We start from the raw sequence: 21,703 nt of genomic DNA, 5'->3' as shown, positions 1-21,703 counted from the left end.
TCAGGAAAAATCCCGAATATCTGGCTATAGTGCCTAGGATTTCCAACTGCCCCCATTGAAATCTATTATTCTCCTAATCAACGCAATTTCAGTTTTTTTTTTTTGAAATGCAATTTGAAAAAATTGTACCTATAAATACCCACAGTCGTCCGTCTGTCTTTCCTTAATCTCGAGAAGAGAGTTAGATAGATGAAAGACGAAACCAGATATGGAAACCTTAAGGGCAGGAGGCCCGGATTTGAACTTCCGATGCAACCCCCCGAAATTTTTTTTAATTTCTCGACGTTTTAAGGTATTCCGAGTGGTCCAAAAATGTAAAAATCTTGGAGTAATTTTTTGACCGATCGCCATACTTTTCCTGTTATGTATAACAGCCGGGAAAGTAAAAAAAAAAAAAAAAAATACGTCATACTTGTAGTGTGTATACGTCAGTCACACACTACAAGTGCAGGGCAGATCCTATTTCATACACAAATACAATACAATGTATATTAACTAATTTCATTAAATCGCAAATACATGTACGATGTTACAATATTTTGCGACCGTTATGTCCGACTTTGTAGTTTTTAAAATACGGAAATCATTATCTATATTGCTATTTTACAATAATTTATTATATATAAAATAATATAAAGCCTAATATATTATTGTAATATTGCAGACCCTACCGCCGTGGGGACCAGGGATCGAATCAGGACGAGTCAGAAACCCTAAAGTTTCCATGTCTGCTCTTGAATATCATTTATCTAACACAAAAGAGTAAAAAGGGAAGAATTACGTGGGTATATTGGGGTCTCAAGATGGGGGTAAAGATTAAGAAACGAAATTTAACACGGTAACTTGTGTATAAGGGGCATTGATGCTATTAAATTTTAGTGGTTAAAAAGTCGAAGGGATCACGTGTCCTATCACCTAGAGAGGGGTCGGACTTAACGAAGATTTTACTCGTTATTAGCATTTACGATTAAAATAATAATAAATAAAATAAAACTCATCACGGCCCTTAAAATTGAGATTTTTTTTGCCATTTTATAATACGAGATTATGAAAATTTTTATAACAGATGGCGCCACAACACAATTTTATCTAGAGTACCTAGGTACTCTAATTTTTTATCTATTATGATTAATAAGTTACCTGTATTTTTTTAAAAATCTCACAACAGCTGGTAAAGTTACGCAGCTCGTTGCTGGACGTTTTTAAACATCCGCTACACCAATCGCCGAACAAATTTGTTCACCGAACGTAAATCACTCGGCACTAAACTGTTTCTAGTGGTTAACCGACTTTTGGGTTGCACTTTTATTTCTATAATATATCGAAAACGTTACAGGGAGGGGAGGAAAAGAAACCACACTTTTTAAACAGCAAAGAGAAGAGATAGAGTAAAAATTTCAATTTTAATGAATCGAAAGATGTCGAATCTGGAATTTAAAATGTGCCACCATTTATTTTCAGTCAAAATATTACAAAGCAATTATTACAACAGCTCACAAAATCGTCATCACAGTTGTATAATAAAAGGAGGCACTGAAAAAAGTGCTAAAAATGTTCTACAAATTGAGGGGCGAACCCTTCCCAAATATATTTATATAATACATAAGGTACAAAGTATACAAGCAGAGATTCGAATGACAATCATTATACATACAGACGGCATGCATAAACATACAACAGCACACTACAGTACCATATACAGAAGCTAGCAGTGTTTTTTCTTTTTTACGTTTTACTAACACGCTGCGAACTCGTGTGTGTGTGTGTTTTTTTTTATACGACCGTGGGACTTGGCAAAAACTAATAACACATCTAAAGTACGTTATACTTCTAAACAAACGTCGGAGAGTTCCAGATGCTCGCTTTGGTATTTATTTATTTATTTTTTATTTTTTTTAAAAACTTTTTAAAGTATAAAATGAACTCTGATCTCTTGGATTGTTCTCGAATGAGTGAATGATGCAATGCCACAATAGTTTTCTGGTTATATTCCCTGATACAAATAATTTTGTACTCGTAAAAAAAAGAGGGGGGAAAAACATATTTTACAAACAGAACTGTACAGAAAAATATATATATATATATATGTGTGTGTAGAGGAATTTGACTGTATTTTAACACAAAACATCGTACAAATCAAGTAATTATCATACATCTCGCACAAATGTGATTATCAATTGTATAAATGACAATGTGAGAATTTTTTTTCTTTCTTATCGATGGATATTAAACGATAAAAACGTATATACAGGATAATGAAAAAGGTAAACAAAAGCCCTTCAGGCACCTATGTTAACATGGAAGTGCATAATAAGGCATATAAGAGTGGCAAATGGACCCTTGAAATATTTGCAATTATTTATTTATTATTGTCGTTTTGTCTATAAGTAATAACTACTACAAAGAGTCAACACACATTATCAATAAGTACCAAATATTTATCCTAATATATTCCTCTCTCGGATCTTAAAACATGCTTAAAAGTTTTTCTTTCTTTAAGTCAAAAAAGTTTTTTTTTTGTTTTTCTGGAAAACATTCTAGGATTTTCGAACACTAAATCTACACTGAGACGTAACAGATAATATGACTCGAAACAATGTGAAAAATACGTTCTAAAATCGTGTGAATAAATCGTGGTGATGGCTCTCGACCTACAAAAAAGACACGAAGGATACTGAGAGGTGGTGTTCTCGATCGTCGGAGTCACCTACGTCATAGAACGTTTTCTTTTTTTTATTTGTTTGTTTTAAAGAAGGCAGTGATAATCGGCCGTTCTTCAACCCACGATAACGTATTGTTCTACCTGTGTGTGTATTGTGTGTGCTCGAGCTGTAATTTTCCGTCTATCGAGAAACAATAGTGGCAAATTAAAAGACAATATAGCTTATATGAAACAACTTTCTCTGCCGGTTCGAAACTTTGGTATTAAATTACATTTTTTTTCTTTTTTTTTTAAACTTTGGAACGAAATCAATAAGCGATGGAAGCTTCCTTGTATTCGGATCCTTCCATTGTGAAGAAGTCTTCCAACTTCCACTGCAGGGTTTCGAATGTTGGCCTCTTCATGGGATCTTTGTGCCAACAGTCCAACATGATTTCGTACAGTGTGGAAGGGCAGCCCGGCGGACACGGCATGCGATAGCCGTGCTCCACTTGATGAAGAACTTCCGCATTTGTCATACCTTTAAAAAATATATTAAATTCTTTAATATATAAGTATAAATTCTAATTTTATAACTCGAAAACAATTACAAGGACTTTGTTAGTCCTTGTAAGCACTCGATAAATATAATGTCACGTATCGAGAGGTATCGGGATGGTAATAAGGCACTACACGGTTACATTTTTGATATTTTTAAAAGGATACCGGACAGACGTAGCGCCGAACCTCAAATACAACGTACGACAAGGGATGAAAATAGTAAATTGTTCGTACCCGGATATGGAATTCTTCCGTAAGTGACTAGTTCGGTCAGCAATATGCCAAACGACCAAACGTCGGATTTTATAGAAAATTTGCTGTAGTTGGCAGCTTCGGGGGCGGTCCACTTGATGGGGAATCTGGCACCCACTCTTGCTTCGTATTCGTCCTCCTGCAATAGAGTTTTCGTTAAACGCGTTGGACTACACTTAAATTGGAAAAAAATCGGGTCTTACTTTAATGAGTCGGGCCAGACCGAAGTCGGCGATCTTGACGATGTTGTTTTCTCCCACAAGGATGTTTCTGGCCGCCAGGTCGCGATGGATGTAGTTTTGGGACTCTAAGTAGGCCATGCCCGCCGCTATTTGCGCGGCCATGTCGATGAGCTGAGGTAATTTCAAAGATCTTCCTTTCCCTGATAAATAGAAACAAAAAGCTGCACTTTTTAATCCGGAAAAAAAAAGTCGAATGTATACATTAATGTAAGGATGTATCATTAAAAATCTGACGGTCTAATCTAAAAATCTTTTTCAAAATATTCTGAACAGCAACATTTCTTTGTCGCTGTATGTCTGTATGTTATTCGAGTGACATTGTTTTTATGTACAGTACATCAATACTAATGATGATTTGTTATTTCAGTGATTTGGAACTGCAAATAATTCGAAAACACTGCAAGTGAAAGACTGTGCCTGGGTAAGTTCGTTATTCATTAACAACATGCAATACTTTTATTCAGTCTATACAATGTACTGTACGTACGTACAATGCCAGCACCGCTGAGGACAGCAGGGCTTAAGATACAGTATAATACATTGTTACTTTAATGTAAATTAAACATCCTACAAAGCTGAGAAATTACAAATGGTTGAAAAGATAACAAGCCGCGACAATGATTATTATTTACAATAGAAATTATAATGATAATGAATAACAATACTATAATATACATTATGCATTAAGCGTTATAATGCTGAATAGGAACTTCTATATACGATTAAAGGCAGAATGTGCATCAGAAGCATTGATGCTACACATTGCTGATTGAATAAGAACGCACGTAAGCTGAACCGGTAGCCAATAACTAAAGTTCAATGTCTCAGACACGGAATAGTGCTGATGTAATATTTTTTAATCAAGTCATGGAAGTATTCGTAGTTTTGTTTCGTAAGGAGGTTCTCTTCTGTCCCTTTTGCCAGACGTCTCCATTTTCTTCTACTGATGTTTTTAGGAAGAGTCATTAACAACATACAGTAGAGTTTACTTATTGTAATCGCAAATATTTTGATTACAATCAATCTAATTAAATGCTAATTAACATGTGCAATTTCGCTGTATGCCTATTTATTTACAAGAAATGAAATGTTCAGGAGCTGCATCCATTGTTTTGAAACGATGACATTATGCTGTTAAATACAGAGACTAATAATACATCATTTTGTGTGTTTATTTTATACGGATAATGTCAGTTTTTCTCGACTAAAACTAAACTTGTTTTAGAATAAGGCGAGAAAAATATATATATTTTCAAATTAGAATGACTTCGTTACTATATACAGGATATAATGGTGTTTCAATTTTCTTTTACATTTCATTATGGACGAAATTGCTTTTTGCATATGTTAAATACACACCTATAATTATATGTATGTGATGGACAGCGAAACCTGTGTAAACCGAACTCGTGCGGTACCGAATATTTTCTCTGACTTGGCAGGTTTCCGTTTTGAACAGGTTTTTTTTTAACACAGAAAATCGTTGTTTTCCTAAAAAAATTTTCCCGTTTATGCAGGTTTTACTGTATATTATTTAGCTTTTCTCTGTTACAATCTACCGATAAGATCTTATTTAAGGATCACTGCTTTTTTGTCTGGTTATCTGGGTTTTATACTAGAAAACTCTTCCAATCATTCATTTCCCCATTGGAAACCAACAGAACTCGAAGAATGTTTTCCAAAGAGTATTGTATCTTGCTATAACTAAGTCAAGAAATAGAAAACTGTGGCCATGAACCTAAAGTATTCAAGTCATTTCTACTTTGACACTATATATTTTCTAATGCATCCAGCTACTTTTCCAAAAGAAGATCCTTTCATACAATCTTTCATTGCCACATATCATACAAACAAATTTTAGTTATGCCTTTTTGATGTTCAGTAATTTCTTGAAGTAGTCGCCTGCGTGTGAAAATTAATGTCCACTACATTTAACATTCGGTTTACTTTGGAGGTTTCCAAAATGCAAGAAAGTTCCCAAGAAAGTTCTCAACCTTACAAAATGCTGAAGCTCTAGACATTTAGAGAAAAATTTCTAAAAGTATGTAACTTGAAAATTTATTAATTATAATTTGCAACTACTGTTGTTTGCAGTACTGTCTTTGACAACAGCTAGTGTATAACCAAAGTAAGAAATGCCAACAATTTAAATCTAAGACTGTGTGAAAAGATAACTTAAAAATGTTTATAGTTATGACCTCCAGGTAAATAAACAAACTATAAATTATACAAAAAAAAAATTGTTTTGAAGATTGTTAAGGCTAACTGCAAGCTGGGATTCCTTAAGGATTGTGCTGACAAAAGGGTACATAGAATTTCCAATATCTGTACATAGAATTAGCATCCAAAAAGAGTGCAAGGCATTAAAGAGAAGATTCCAAAATACATGTTTAAGTAAGTCAATTAAGCTTCTAAAAAACAAGAAATATGGAATCCTAAAGGAGTATATTGAATTAGAGGACAGAATATGCAAAGAAAATCCAGAATGGTTAAAAGAAATCAATAGCAATGTGGTAAAACTAACAGACCAGGTACAAAGTAGCCTCAAAAGAAAATATATCAGAAAGATGAATTGAATCTTAAAGAAACAAGCTCCCAACAAAAGGAAAAATGACATAACACCATATGTTCTTTGGAACCAGATAGAAGTATTGAAAGATTAGGTGTTAAAAAATGAACCCAGTTACTTTCCAAATGACAAAAGCATATGGCAAACTTCAATGGCTGAAATGGAGAGAGGACTGGCAGGTTTTAACAATGTAGAGAAGGATTATTTTAGATGGAAAATGGTATTCAATGAAAGGGACTTTCATGAGCAGTTAAATGTAAGGTATACAAAAGAATGGCTGACAAAAAAATCAGTTAGTTCTAATGAAGGCAGATAAAACCAAGCAAATGATAATTATGAAAAGACAGTGTTACAATGAAACTGTTGAGGAGCATATTAGAAAGACTAAATGTGAGATTATGGATGAAAAGATAGTCACATTAACTGACAAAAAAGTTAAAAAACTTGAATAAAGTAGTGAAAGAATTACAAGACCAGACTTTAATGAATGATGAAATAGAGACTGTAATGGACTTTGAAACTCTGTACCCATCCATTAATCTAGCATCTTGCTTGTAGCAATCATCACAAAGTTTCTTTTGGCTCCTCTGTAATTCTGACAGATTACAGTAAGCAACTTGTCAGAATTACAGAGGAACCAAAAGAAACTTTGTGATGATTTACTGTATTTTTATAAATATGCCATTACAACACACTGAAATGAAATAAGGTTTTAATATTTGTGAAATATCACTTTACATGTAAGAACTTGCTGTAAAATTATAGGTTATCGAATATAACAAATAAAGTCAATAAATACAGTGGGTGATTGGTTAATGAACATAATCTGTTCCAAGACTTTGTTCGCTATGCGAATTGTTCGTTAACCAATTATTAATTTACCATAGATTTTTGTGATTTCACAACAAATTTGATTAATTCATTGTGAAGACCCCAAAAAATAGTAAGAAAGTATATAATTTTTATTTATGTTTGCTTTTAGTTTGTTATTACATATAAATAATCTCTCCATTTTTTTTTTATGGATGGCACATTTTTGTTTCTCAGATGCGATTTTCGTTACTCCTTTTCCTATTTTAGTCTTTTTGATTATATCTTTCTTAGCTAAAATTGTATCTACTGTAGACCTGTTGAAGTCATCTGCCCTACAATATCAGACATCTTCTGCCCACTCTCTACCTTGCTATTATCTCTTGCTTAGTTTCTATAGTAAATGCAGTTCTTGACACTCCACTCTTTTTAGGTCCCATAATAATATCAGTTTTTATTTTAAAAAAAAGTTCAAAAAAGCACTTACAAAAATTCAGAGAACAGAAATTAACTAGTGCTTAAAAGATTATGTATACAACTGTGAAAGTCTCATTCCATAACCATGTATATATGCCATTAAAATATAGTTTTACAAATCTTAAAGGCAGCATTGCTTCCCGTGTTTGCTCTGTGAGACGTTCGTTATTTGCACATAAAAACCTTTTACGAAAGTATTCATTGTCTGATTTGTTTGCAGCCTGAACTGTTTAACTGATCACCCACTGTACTTAAATTACAGCTAAATTTATATAAAAACATTGTGTAACACATAAGAGAAACTGTTATTTCCTATTGTCTAAGATTGGTCAACAAAACATTATGAGAGGGAACTTCCTACAGTATTTTTGGCATTAATTTCAATTTTTTTTTAACAGTAAGCAGGTGTTGTGAGTTTGTTTTCAGTTACTCTAATCCAGGGATGTCCAACCTGCGGCCCACTGCACCCTAAATTTTTTAGTTACAGTACATTTTCATATCGTAATCATGTAACTGGTGCTAGAAAACTGTTACGCATGTGGGGTAGTACATACTGTTATGAACAATTCTTTTCATGCTTGAAAAACATCAAACTGCTGAAAGAAATAGTTTTTTAAATGGGAATCACTCAACCTATCATTCTTAGAATTAAGACTAGTACCATAAAAGCAGATATTGACAATATCATAAAAGGAAGGTAATAAAAATTCAATGTGATTTTTGATATTTTTTGTAATTATATATTCATATTTTGAGCTTATTAAAATTTAAAAACAAATATATATCAAAGCATATATTTATATAAGGTACCTTTGTGGCCTGCTGAATAATTTGGCCCATAAGGAAAATATTACAATTATTAAAAATCGGTTGTGGTTATTGTTTGTTCAAATCTAGAGTGTTTATTAACATTATCAATGGTGGTGACAAAATACCTATTTTAACTGTGTGAAACAAGCATTGCACGTCTGGATATTTAACCGAAAATGGTGCAAGTAAGAATTGCCAGAAGGCTGCAAAAAACAAACTGTGCCATATTGTTCACAGGTCCTTTTTTAAATGGAATATAGCAGAGCATAACACAATGTTGACAAAATTGCAAAATGAATGATTTTATGTGATCCCAAAAGAAAAGATCTATTGGGATCAAGTCTAGGGAATGTGACAGGCCACATTTTATATCCCTCAGTTTTGAATTACACTGGGAGCTGCTAGAACATTATCATGCTGATACTAAATGTGCCACAGTTGCTCTAATGGCAAATTGTTCAGCTATTCATTCACTGTCTTATGTAAGGTACAGTGGAACCTTGGTATATGACCTTAATCTGTTCCTGATGTTTGGACTTAGTCCAAACCAACCTTTCCCATAAGAAGTAATGTAAAAATGATTAATCCGTTCTCATGTAAAAAAAACCTCTTGATATGATATATTAATGGGGTTGTAAAATAATTTAAACACTGTTTGAGCACATTAATAAAAAAATAAATTTTATTATAATTTTTAAAGTTATTACAGTATATTGTATTATATTATTTAAATCATTAAATCAAAATCAAATCAAATCAAACTCTCCTTAATACTAATAATCTGTTTAGAAATTGATTTAACCCCTTTCGCAACGTTAGCAGATTTAATAATGTCTTTATTTTTCACGATTGTCGATATCGTCGTTCTCTGGAATACGGTATGCAACAGTTAAATCTCGAACACGCATGCCACCTTCATATTTCTCAACAATCTCTTTTTTCAGTTCCATTGTGATTCTAGTCATTTTTTTAGTTTTCTGTTGCTTTTCATTTGCCTTTTTGCAATTCATGATTAATAAAAACAATAAAATTTTACTTACAAATTAAAATCAGAAGAAATTTAACAAAGTTATAAACTGTGGGACTGCAAACTGTCTAGTCTGGTCTAGTACACTGATAGTGCTACTTGTTCATAGATGGTGCATATAATTGAATTGAGTCATATACCGAACAAAAATCGTATACCGAGTAAAATTTGTTTTGTCCTAACAGGATATATTCTGAATTGGATGTATTCTACAGCAGACGTATACCGAGGTTCCACTGTATTAAAATAGTGGTTGCCGGTTGGATGCACTCAACAAATACAAGCCCAAATGTCTGGGGTGAACAACTTATCGGTGTTGTGAATTACGCATGCATACTGTGTTTGGTGGTGAACATTATGGCAGCTATACACACCATAAAATGTGCTTGAGCAATTATGGTTTTACCTGGTGTAAATTTAGCATCATCTCCTGCATGCTGTGCCATTATGGTATATGATGGCAATATAAAATTTGATATATTTGTGAAAGTTTATATTCTCACATACAATGCCAAATACAGTATTAGAAAGAAAATGTACTGTCTTTTGGTTTTAAATTTATTTACTTGACAAATAAAATACACGCAAATACAGTTCTTTGCTTGAGGATGACATTTTGAATGTTGAAACATTTCAAAATGTCATCCTCAAGCAAACTGGAGCATGTGTGATAACGTTTTGATTTAAAACAAATATAGTGTGTTCACGATATATAAAATGTGGTTAAATAAAATATAAAAATGGATAGCTAAGATAACCTTAATCCTATATATCAGAGGGGGGCAAGCAAGAGTTCAGTGGGAGCCAAAATGTAGGTTTTGCAAAATGCATGGGAACCGCAGTTCTGTACCGTTGTGGCAGATAGTATGGTAAGGCGCGCGATTTTATTACATAATATAAATATTATATAAAACAAATATTGAATTTTTTTAATAAACATATTTTCACAAAATTATAAAAATAAAATTGTAAAAATAATAATAAGAAACAGAAATTAACACTTTCAGCAAGAGCTGCATGTAACTCAAAAAGAGCCACATTTGCCCATGTCTGCTATATATACTGTATTTTAATTTTTATCTAGATTTTATTTTTTTATTTACTTAAGTTTTTCCCACTCATCCTGATATATGGATGAGTTTCAAAGTTTTAATAAAGAATGTGTAATGAGTGCCAGATAAACAGGGTTTTGCAATCTAAACATCACTTAAGAATGGAAGTATGGGTCCTTAGTGGTGTAAAACTTTTTCTAACAAGTTTCTCTCAAGGTGGGTGTGTTATTTACATAGCCCCATTACAACAAACAGAAAACAAATTTTTATATAGATGCCACAACTAAAAAGTTATTAAATCATTTAAATGAACACTAGGACAATGTTAAAAATATTAGTTTTGACTTTTTGCACAAAGCTATGCTAGACTACTGCATTTTGTCTCACAGTAAAGCAGTGTGACAAAATGCTTTGATGTCGTGCAGATGAGAGTAACCTAGACCAAGACTTCTGAATGTTCTACCAGTTTGCACCAAGCAGTGTATTGCATGCTCGGTGCAACTAGAAAATGCTCACAGAATCTACATTCTGCTTCTCATGCATTTCTTCTCATTTCTCTATAAAGGATAATCATTTTGAAGTAGTGTTTATGATTATAAGGCACTGCTTCAGTGCTTGCCAATTAGTGGACTGCACAATATTGGCTCTTTAATAGGGACATTGAAATTCCAATCCCAACAAATTGCATAGCGGCATACAATTTTCATCTTGATCTTACATTTGGAAAATATGCATACTGCAGCAGAACTAATGCATCATATACATACACTTGTGCAATGCCAAAAAGATCACTTCAACATTCACACAGATGCAAAACAAAACATCCCATATATTGTTGGGAATAGAATTCAAGCAAAAATTTAAAATATTTGTAAGTAAAAACTTCATTGTTTATAGAACAGGATGTTCTCAAAAGAATATTTGATAAAATTACAATTTTAAATTTTGTTATATTAAACATGAAAAAGTTGAAACACATTAATTTATTTTGAATTGATTCAATTTCTTCCAGATGGGGATAACTAATGTAAGTAATAGTGGTGTCTTGATTTTCTTTAATAATAAAAATACATTCTGCTAGAGTAATATTATAAAAACACATAGCATAAAAGTAAAAGTTAAATTATTATCTGCAAAATGTTATTATTAAGTAAATTATCAAGTAAACCGAAACAAAAGATTGTAGCAACATGTTTCAGGAAATTTAGTAGTTGCCATTCACGAGCAAGTTGATACCAAATTAGTGATACAAATAAATTTAAAGCTGTGGATGAGGAAATTTCATAGTTACTGTAACTTGATATTATTTAAATAGGTTTTGGCTAATTGGGACTCTTTCATTAAAATAGTCAGATAATGCAGAGTCTCATAGACAAGAGATGCAGTATGACACCTTCATTTCACATATGGACTGTTTATTTTGAAAGTGATATAAGTCCATTTTTTTTCCCAAAATATTTAAAGGTTGCATTTTAGTCAATTTAGAAATATGTAAGTTGATTACATTAAAGACTTTTATGTGAATTTAACTAAACCAATATATTCTTTTTGGGTTGTAAATGGACGTATAACCATCCACGGTTATATCTTAGCCTTATATATGCTGGAAGAGGAGATCGGACCAAAGGTCCGGGTAGTGTAACTGGCAACATGTCCGCACTGTAAGTGGGAGTTGCGGGCTCGAGCCCCGCTTTGGGCCGATTCTTTTCTTCCAGTTTAATCTAAATTAATTAATTAAATATTATAATTATTAATTTTAATACGAGATGGCACCTAATGCCTAACTCTAGTGCCAAATTTATTTCTAATCTATAATCACTTATCCAAAATTTAGCCCAATCATTTACGGCAGTAGTTGGTGTATTTGAAGTAATATCTGATTTAAATGGCCACGCATTATAGTGAACAATGGACTTTTTAAGAAAGATGACAGTACGTACTTTGTCATGCAGATGGTGATATCATTGCCTTATACTTTAAAAACCGATGGACGACTTCATTCAAGTTGTTAACCATCTGTCTCTAGTTTGAATATTTAAAAAGGATTTGAACTGACCCAGAATTATTTGTATGGTCAAAATTGTTTTAATGAATAAAATAAAAGTGTTACTTGAAATTTTAAATATATCAGAGGGGGGAACATGATTTTGGTATTGAACTGTTATTCTTATCCCAACAGTCAGTGACATAATTCCATACAAGTATGCCGTGCAGCATTTCCAAAACTGGCCTTCCATCAAGGGCTTTCTGTAATTTTTTTGTGACACGAACTTAATATACATTAGTATACTGCAGGCCTACTTACTTTGAGATGAACAGTGACCACCTAAAAGTTTTTCTAGATTTAATTCAGAAGCTGGATTTGCCTGAAGCAGTGGCTAAAGGATTCATTCCCATCTACAATGTAAGGAAGGTGCTTAGTTGTTTGTCTTTTGTCCTTCCATTAATCTGTAAGGATTCCCCTTGAGCAACAGAGATTTCTGTAGCCAAGCTTTGGCAGCACTTTGCCAGCCTCCATTAAGTAGGTTATCTGTTTTCTGCCCTTCCTTTACCAAAGCTTAACAGTCAAACAGGACAGAGGCCTCTCCATACAGCCAACATTTGCCAATGGATTTCCTGCATGCTGAGGGTTACACTGCAAGGGAAATTGATTACTTGGCTGCTATTTGTTCAGCTGTTATAAAACTTACAGGCAACATGGAAAATGATGATAGAAAACACATACAGACAGCATGTTCAATCCAGAGAGATCATTCTTTTATTGGTGCTTTTACCTCTATACATGACACTATGACTTGCAATTTTTGGCTTATTCCAAAGTTGGTAATTAATAAGAAGAGTATTGTGCAAGTGATTATAGACTAATTTGAATATTTTTATAGTAATAATTATTTTTGAAGTACAAGTGTGTAAGAAGAGACTCAGCCCCATTCTTGAAGCACCGGATGATAATGCAACGTCCCACTATGCTTGAGACATGGTATATTCCTCACGAAAACAATACATCTAATGTACCCCAACCTAGACCAGTTAAAGGAGAAAGTGTATGACCATTTCCACCACAGAACTTTGCAAGTGAATTCAGTACAAGCTCCACCAAGTTACAGCCAAGGATTTCCACAAATTTGTAATTAGTTTTATTTGCAAAAATAATCTGATTATTTAGAGTGTATTGTTCACTTTGTAATCCCACAACTTCAATAAATTTCTTTCCATATCCCAGATTTTTTAGCTTATGCATCCTTATCTTAATAAAAGTCAAGTCAATATTTTGAAAATAGAAAATATTTATAACCAGTCACTATCTTTCTTACCTTGCAGATATTCTAAAAGACTTCCATGTTTCATCAGTTCGGTAATTATGTAGATTGGTTCTTCCAAAGTGCAGACTGCATACAACTGCACTAATTTTGGATGACGAAGTTTTTTCATTATTTGTGCTTCTGCCAGGAAATCTTTTGGATCCATTGTTCCTTAACAAAAAATGTCATAAATGTCAATGATAAAATTTTATTTGACAGTCCACTAAAATAAAAACACATTATGCCACTAACCTGGTTTCAGTGTTTTTATTGCCACCGGTGTTGTATTATTCCACAGTCCTTCCCAGACTTCTCCAAACTGGCCCTGGCCTAACTTTCGAACAAATTTCAAAGAACTACGATCGATTTCCCATTGGTCCCTGGTATTGTGTGATAAACCGGTCGGGGTCGGTTTTTCTATCTGAATATATTAAATACATCTTTAATTAAAATATCCACTTATTTAATTTATTCTTATTCACAAAGAATTTTTTCTTCAAAACTCTGTTTATGAAATTATAAAATTATCCATAAATCTTTTTAGCATTTTAACATATTCTAAATTTCATTATATTTTATTTGTGGTATCATAAAAATTGTTCTACATGAAACACTATACAATTTGAATGACAATAAATATAAAATATTAAAGTTTCTATAATAAAAATTCAGTTTTTTTGATTTTCTGTATACTTCATTTATATTACTGACAAATATTAAAAATTTATTTTGTAAAGTTACAAAAAAATATTTGAAATGATTAAATTAGAAATGGATCACAACAGTATCTCATGTGAAATTAATATTGCAATTTATTTTATAGGATAAAGGTTATGTCGACCATCGACCAATAAATCACCATCTGATCTCCAATGTATCAAACAAAACCGATCATTTTTTGACCTGCATAAATGATATTTAAAATCGCATTGCTGACATTTGCAATTTTATGCTGCCTCTTAACCACTCTGCAGTGACCGACGGATATATCTGTCAAATTCTTTTGGGGTATCACCAAAAACTACCGCAAAAAAAAATTCACATAAAAAATGAATTATGTAACAATAAAAAAAGACTTTTCTTTACTAGACATTACCGTTTCAGAAAAAGATTTTGTAAACAGTTATGAGAAAAAAATCACATGGAAAAATACTTTAAAAATTTCCCACGTTTATTCTCCAAAACTTTGGGGTAGCACCATACCTGACTATCCCACTGTTGAAAGGTTAAGAATTCATTGAGGATAATTTAACATTTTTGCAACATTCTGTAATGTCATTTCTTTATTTCATTAAATAATAGCCAATGAAATTTAACAACTAATGAAGATGATTTAAATTCAACTATCCTAAATTTGATTTCTACCTTAACACATAAGAAGTAACTCTTTCAAAGATTATTAAATATCTTATTTTTGGAAAATCTAAATTGTTACATAGGTTTTAATAAAACTTATTGCGAATAAGGAGAACAAGTAAACTCGAAACATTTTTTGTCTAATTAGTGACTTAAAATAACAACGGCTTTAAGTTTATTTTTCCTGTATACTAATTTCACAGCTGCTATTTAAACAGTGGAGTGTTTTGTTTTCACACAATTAAAAACTTCAGATAAGGAGACATTAAAGAAATTTTAAAAAATATTTTATTTGTTCAAGCGCTTTCGATGTAATTTACGCACATCGTCCTCAGGCAGTTTGAATAAATACTGCCCGAGGATGTATTCTTTTTCCCAAATTCATTTGAGAAAAAGAAGTTGGGGGAAAAATCGCCTCCGACGGAAAACTCCAAATCCCAGGAGGGTTTGGAGTTTTCCATCTACCACAAATTTGACAATGTCCCCCATAATGCCAGCCATAGCAGTACATTAACGTAGTCATAGCTCCCTTAATCAGACGGGCATTCTTACTACCCTCGACACAACATCTTATCAACACTGAGCTAGAGACCATCTGCACAGCGGTGCATGTGGCGGGATATGGTCCTGCTAAATACAACCATGTCAAAAACAGTGTTAAACAGTCCCTCTTCCCTGCTACCACCTTGTGCAGACCAAGGGATTGGACAACACTCTGTCCCTCCCACCCATACTGTGGCTGCCTCAGAGCCAGGATTTGCTGGATTTTTATGCAAAATGGCTTTTGCTTACCCATAGCCCCATGCCCAAGTCTGAGATGACTCCTGTGTCTCAGACTAATAGGGATGCTCTTTCCACCCTGGAAAAATCTGGTGTCTACTCCATTCCCCTGCAAAACCTAATATCAGGACTATACAGGTATACCTGAAGTTACATTGTTCTCGATTATACGTCGTTTGTCAAAAGTATATGGAAAAATAAAAATCAAGTTTAAGTCAGTTTATTCGACTTTAAATCCGTCCACCATAAACATTGAAGTCGTAATATCACTAGAAAAGCGTTGAGAGCACATAAAATCATATTAAAATATGTACATTTACAGTAAATGTTAGTATAATCATCATAAATCCTAGAGAACGAAACATGAAAACATCTATGTTTCTGTGTTGTCATCTTATTTAGCGGTCTTTAAGTGCTCATTCCACCGTAGTTTAGACTTATGTCGTAACTACACAAGTAAATTTGACTTACATTGCCTCTCCTGGAACCAATTACTGACGTAAGGCGAGGTATACCTGTACACCTATTATATAGGTGCAATCGCCAGAATGCTGGCCGTTTGCATATCTAAACACTAACATTCAGTCACACTAGGTAATTGCGATACCGAACTTTCCAAATTGGTAGTACAGCATCACCACATAGCACTTTGGGATCAGGTGGCAATACTCAGATGTTGTGAGGAGGGGAGCTTGCTGTTTATTTGGGAGGCCCTCTTCACTAATCTGTTCTCCCCGTGCAACTCCCCTACCCTCAAATTACCCAAAGTTTGGACTAATTTATACAAACGGTTAAAAAATCAACAATAATTCTACTTTCATTTCCTGCACCTCTGATGTAGAGGTACATTTAATGCCGATCTTTTAAGTGTACCTTAATATACGTTACATGTATTTTACATGTGTTTTGAAATTATGTTACATGTTTTTATATTTATATTTTAATGTAACATGCACTTATAGTGCTTTTCCAATTGGTTTTTACCTTTATGTATGTTAAGGTGCATGCGTGTCAGTTTTACGTGTTTACAAAAAATATTTAATTTAAAATTTATACTTGTTCTTAACAACATTAGCCATTTTGGAACATAACCTTTTAAGTATTTTTAAAATTTAAAACATTTTGTTCAAATTCTCTTTATTATTCAAACTGCCTGAGGACAATGTGCATAAATTACGTCAAAAGCGCTTGCACGAATAAAATATTTTTTTAAATTTCTTTAATGCCTCCTTACATGAAGTTTTTAATTGTGTTAATACAACTGTTGGCATGACATCCAATCTAAGTATTTAGTATACCTAACAGTTCTTCGACTTTTATTCATTTGTCTCTATTGTACTTGTTTTAACAGAATTACACTAATAATTTCTGAAGATAAATGTGTTTTAAAAGAATTTTGGATCAAATTTTGTACAATTCTTGCTGATTATAACAACAAATAAAAATCCTACATCTACAAATAATTAAGAGTATATATTTTGTGCACACAAATTTTTTGAATTCTACAGTTTTAGAATATATAGATCAAAACAGATGTGATACAGAGAAGATGGCAAATGAAATCTTTATTTAAACAGATATTTATCAAAAAAAAGATAACTAACTTGACTAAAGGACGATTTCCTAAAAAGAATTTAAAATGATAGTTCCATGTAACATTTTGTATTATCCATCTATCTGAATCATAAACAACCATACAAAGATCATAAATAATACAACTAAAAAACAAATAATTGTTTACCTGAATACACGATTTGCACAGATTGACACACAGGCCATCGGCGTCTTTACTGTAGTGTTCAACTAACTCTTGCAATGTTCGAAAGGTGGTTCTTCTCGCTATAAAAAACCCGCCCTCATCCAACTGTCTGATACGATAGTGTTTCACTGTATCACCGTCTCGAACTGAAAAAAATTTTTTTATTCATCAGTTTATGTTCAAACTCATTACATCTATTTAAAATAATTAAATAAAAATTATTTTAAAAAGCACATCATAACAACAAATACATCACTTTGCTTCAATCAGTAATGCCAAACTTCCAATTATTAATTGGGCTATAACAAGGCTAACTTGATGAATAGATATAAAGCCATTTGGTTAAATCTGATTGTTAAGTTAGCATCATCATAGCCCAACCAATAAGCTTGCAGTTTGCTTGGCAAAATAATTTAGGCATATAAAAATTATATATTTTTAGTGCATAACATATTGTATGTATATTTACATGGAATTAGTAAAAATGTCTGTATTTGTACATTTTATTAGAATATATAATTAGATTAAATAAATTTATTTACGGTATATTCAGAATTATTTTCAATCCATTATTTTCCAAAAAGTCCTCAACTGTATTCAATTTATGTCACTAGTATGTTTCTTGAAACTAAAATCAAATTTTATTTCATCCTATTCATATTCTTCACTAGTGATCACATTTGCTCGAGTTTTGCTATATAATTACGAAACCACTGCATATATTCAATTGTTTTAAGTATAATTCTAAAGCTTACAAAATTGCGCTGAAGAAATTTCACAAGAATATGTTATAATTTTTAAAGCGGACGTGCTGTTCTTGATTAGGAACAAACTATTTTGTTTTTTTTTTCCATTTTTTATATTATCTTGGTAAGATTATGACAGAAAACATGCTCTGATTCTATATACACAAGACAGCTTTGGTATTTAAATTCTAAATAATTTTAAATTTGATAAGAGATGGCACATGCCTAACTCTAGATCAAAATTATATGGGAAATTTGAACAAAAATAATAATTAAAACTCCAAAAAAATCTGAAAAATTTGTTATTTACAAATATAAAAATTGCAAAATCAAAATAACAAAAAAAAAGTTTGAGGTATAAATATATATATAAAAAATATCTATTAATTATTTGCCATTTAAAAAGCTAAATACTTAAAACACTTATACAAATTTCTATATAATAAATTAATGACCATTGATATTAATAGTTTATTTAATTCTTTCTTAGAAATACTTCATTTGTAACAAAGACTTTTGTAATTCAAGTGGAATTGGGCTGCAATTTGAAAAAATTGTAGACCTATAAATTCACACTGTCATCCGCCTGTCTGTCCTTCCTTAATCTTGAGAACAGTATTAGATACATGCAAATCGAGATCTGATATGGAAAACTTAGAAGCAGGAGGCCCCGATTAACTATATACGAACTTCTGGTCTAGATCGGAAGTCAATTCAAAAATTTTTCCCTGAATGGAATTACATAGATGACCAAATTGACTCTGTTCTTATCAGGAAAAGTATAATGTACAAGGGCAAGACACTACAAATTTGAGACGGAGAACATACATTTTAAATTACAATTAAATTTTAAATTTTAAATACAATTAAAATTGCAGCCTGGCACTGTGACTATGTCACAAAATAATTGATCTTTATTTATCAGATTTGATAAATAAATCAATTCATTCTTAAAAAAGAAGCCAAAGAACTTCCATATTTTAGATCAATGGGCCAAATTGCACTCCAGTTGTGGGAAAGTGAATTATAGAATACAAAGAAAGACTAGAAAAATTCTTCTAGATGTAGCAAAATGTTAGATACCAATTTTTAATCAATATATTTAATCCAGTTTAACATGTTCTCTGTTCAAACAACATTAACACAGTTACTGGAATCTTGAAAAGAAGCTATTTCCAAACATCATTCTTTTGCTCTACAGTTTTCTTGGGTATATTTTTTCTTATATAAACAAAATTCATTTTTAATTATTCTTTTATGACACGGATCGTTGTCGATGCTATGGATGACAAAAATTAAGATTACAATTGGCACCAACGATCAGTTCTGCCAACTGTCTCTCTCTTTCTCGACAACTGAGAGAAAGACTATTGGTGGAACCAGTTCTCAATGCTAATTGTTGACTTTATTTTGCTGCTTGTGCTCGTTTGCTTAAATTTTAATAACAGTTTCACATACAATATAAATTAATATGGTAAAATCTTTTCTTTAATATATTTGAATGCCAGAAGCAATTTGAAACTAACCTTTTACATTATTTTAACTTTATAACAGACAAACAGATAGTTTGGAGTTGATGACATATTTTTTCAAACCTCATATTTAATGTCCAAACACTGGAAAGTACAACTCATAAAAATTTTTAAAAATTATTAAAGACGATTTAAAAGTAATACACAATGAGAAAGTAAACAAATATTTATAAAAATAGTTGTCAATTTTCTAAGATCAATTATTACGATCTAAGATATAACAGATTTGATATAATCTGTCTTAGATTAATGTTTAGAATCTGCATTAAAATATTCAAGAAATTCAAATTTTGAATTATTATAGATATTAATTCTAATCTTAAGTAATATTTTTAGCTAAGTAACTTGAAATGCAGTAATTTCATTAAACATTAATGGATGTATCTAACTAAACCTACAGTATTTTTTGTTTTGTTCTTTATCAAATGTAACATCTAGGAAAATTCTCAAGTATTGCATATTTTATAAATTTCCCCATTTATCTGCACACTACTTTTTATCTTTTCCCATTAAATATCTATTGACACACATTAAATCTTTCCACAAGAGAAAACTTATTAAAATCACTTACCAATTAAATATATGAAGCATTAGAGGAAAATCACATCATCAGAAATATGTTTTGACCAATTTTTTAAAAAATAAAATAAAAAGTAAAATGTAGGTTACTTTAACTACGAAAAAGAATCTTCATTTATCGGGAAATATCTATTGCCATCGGACTACAACTTAATAAGCAGTCTAGCATATCTCAAGGTCAATGACTTTCCTCTTTCCCCAGGGAATTTATATAGACAAAAATAAACATTAATAAGTGCATTGTTTCAGTCAGACTCTTCATGTGTCTCTCTAAATTGAGTATGCTTAAATTTATGATTTATTAACCAAGAAAAACTTGTTTCTTTTTATATTTGTAATTTGCAACATAAATTAAATTTGATCATCTTTTGCTTTATTTCGTATTTAAGCTTTTAATGTTCCCGTTTAAAAAAAATTAAATTAAAAATTGTTTGAAGTGAAAAATTTACTTTTTAATCAAAACAATTTTTTTTTATAAATATAAAAGAAATGAATTAAAATGAATTACTTACTATTTCATTATGCAATCAATTAAGTTTTTCCGAAGTTATAATTATATGATGTTTAAATAATTCAAATTATTTTTCTCTTAATTTTCTTAGTATATCTTGCCTCAGAAATATGATTTCATACAATTAACGTATAAATTTGTATGACGTCAAAGATCCAGATATTACCATAATTTATTGGGATCCTTACACCAGGAATAACTAAATAAATTTCTATAAAATAACAGCAAGTAGTCTACATTAATCATTTCTGAATTTTTAATGTAACTTGTCTGGTATTTCTAATCAAGAATTAAGTTAATTTGGTAATTATATATATTACAGTCTAAGATTAGATTAATTTAATTCATATTTCTGATCATACAAAAAATTAAAATCTCAATATAAATTGTGTAAAATTATTTTGATAATATTTATAAAAAAATTATAAGAGCTGGGCAAAGGAAACAATTAATTGCAGTAATAAAATTTAAATATTTTGGCTAAATTTAACATTCAGAAAGCAAATTCCTCCCTCTAATGACCTCTCGTTTCCTTCAAAATACAAGAACCGGTCGTCTAGACTAAAATTGACATATATTTTTGGAAGTTAATAATGCAAGGAAAACTGAATGAAATTTTTATCTTAAACTTGATATATACACACACAAAAATACAAACAAGTGAAGTAATGAAAAGTATACATCTGCACTATAAAAG

At 31.4% G+C, this 21,703-nt stretch overlaps 1 protein-coding gene across 1 annotated transcript in view; it reads right to left on the bottom strand.

Annotated features, from left to right (window-relative positions):
* Positions 1-1,428: 1,428 nt before the first annotated feature.
* Positions 1,429-21,703, bottom strand: part of LOC136982262 (tyrosine-protein kinase Src42A-like) — a 63,595-nt gene continuing 43,320 nt past the window's right edge. Inside the window, exons 3-8 of the mRNA XM_067278734.1 lie at positions 17,621-17,784; positions 13,996-14,164; positions 13,756-13,914; positions 3,658-3,836; positions 3,437-3,593; positions 1,429-3,182 (exon numbers count right to left, since the gene is read on the bottom strand). Of these exons, the coding sequence (XP_067134835.1) occupies positions 2,971-3,182; positions 3,437-3,593; positions 3,658-3,836; positions 13,756-13,914; positions 13,996-14,164; positions 17,621-17,784 (1,040 nt within the window). The 3' untranslated portion in view covers positions 1,429-2,970. The remainder of the gene's footprint in view (positions 3,183-3,436; positions 3,594-3,657; positions 3,837-13,755; positions 13,915-13,995; positions 14,165-17,620; positions 17,785-21,703) is intronic.

This window comes from Centruroides vittatus, unplaced genomic scaffold, assembly GCF_030686945.1.
Source record: "Centruroides vittatus isolate TY-2023 unplaced genomic scaffold, ASM3068694v2 contig_817, whole genome shotgun sequence".
NCBI classification, from domain to species: domain Eukaryota; kingdom Metazoa; phylum Arthropoda; class Arachnida; order Scorpiones; family Buthidae; genus Centruroides; species Centruroides vittatus.
The sequence above is the reverse complement of the archived record's forward strand: the minus strand, read 5'-3'. Positions and strand labels throughout refer to the sequence as shown.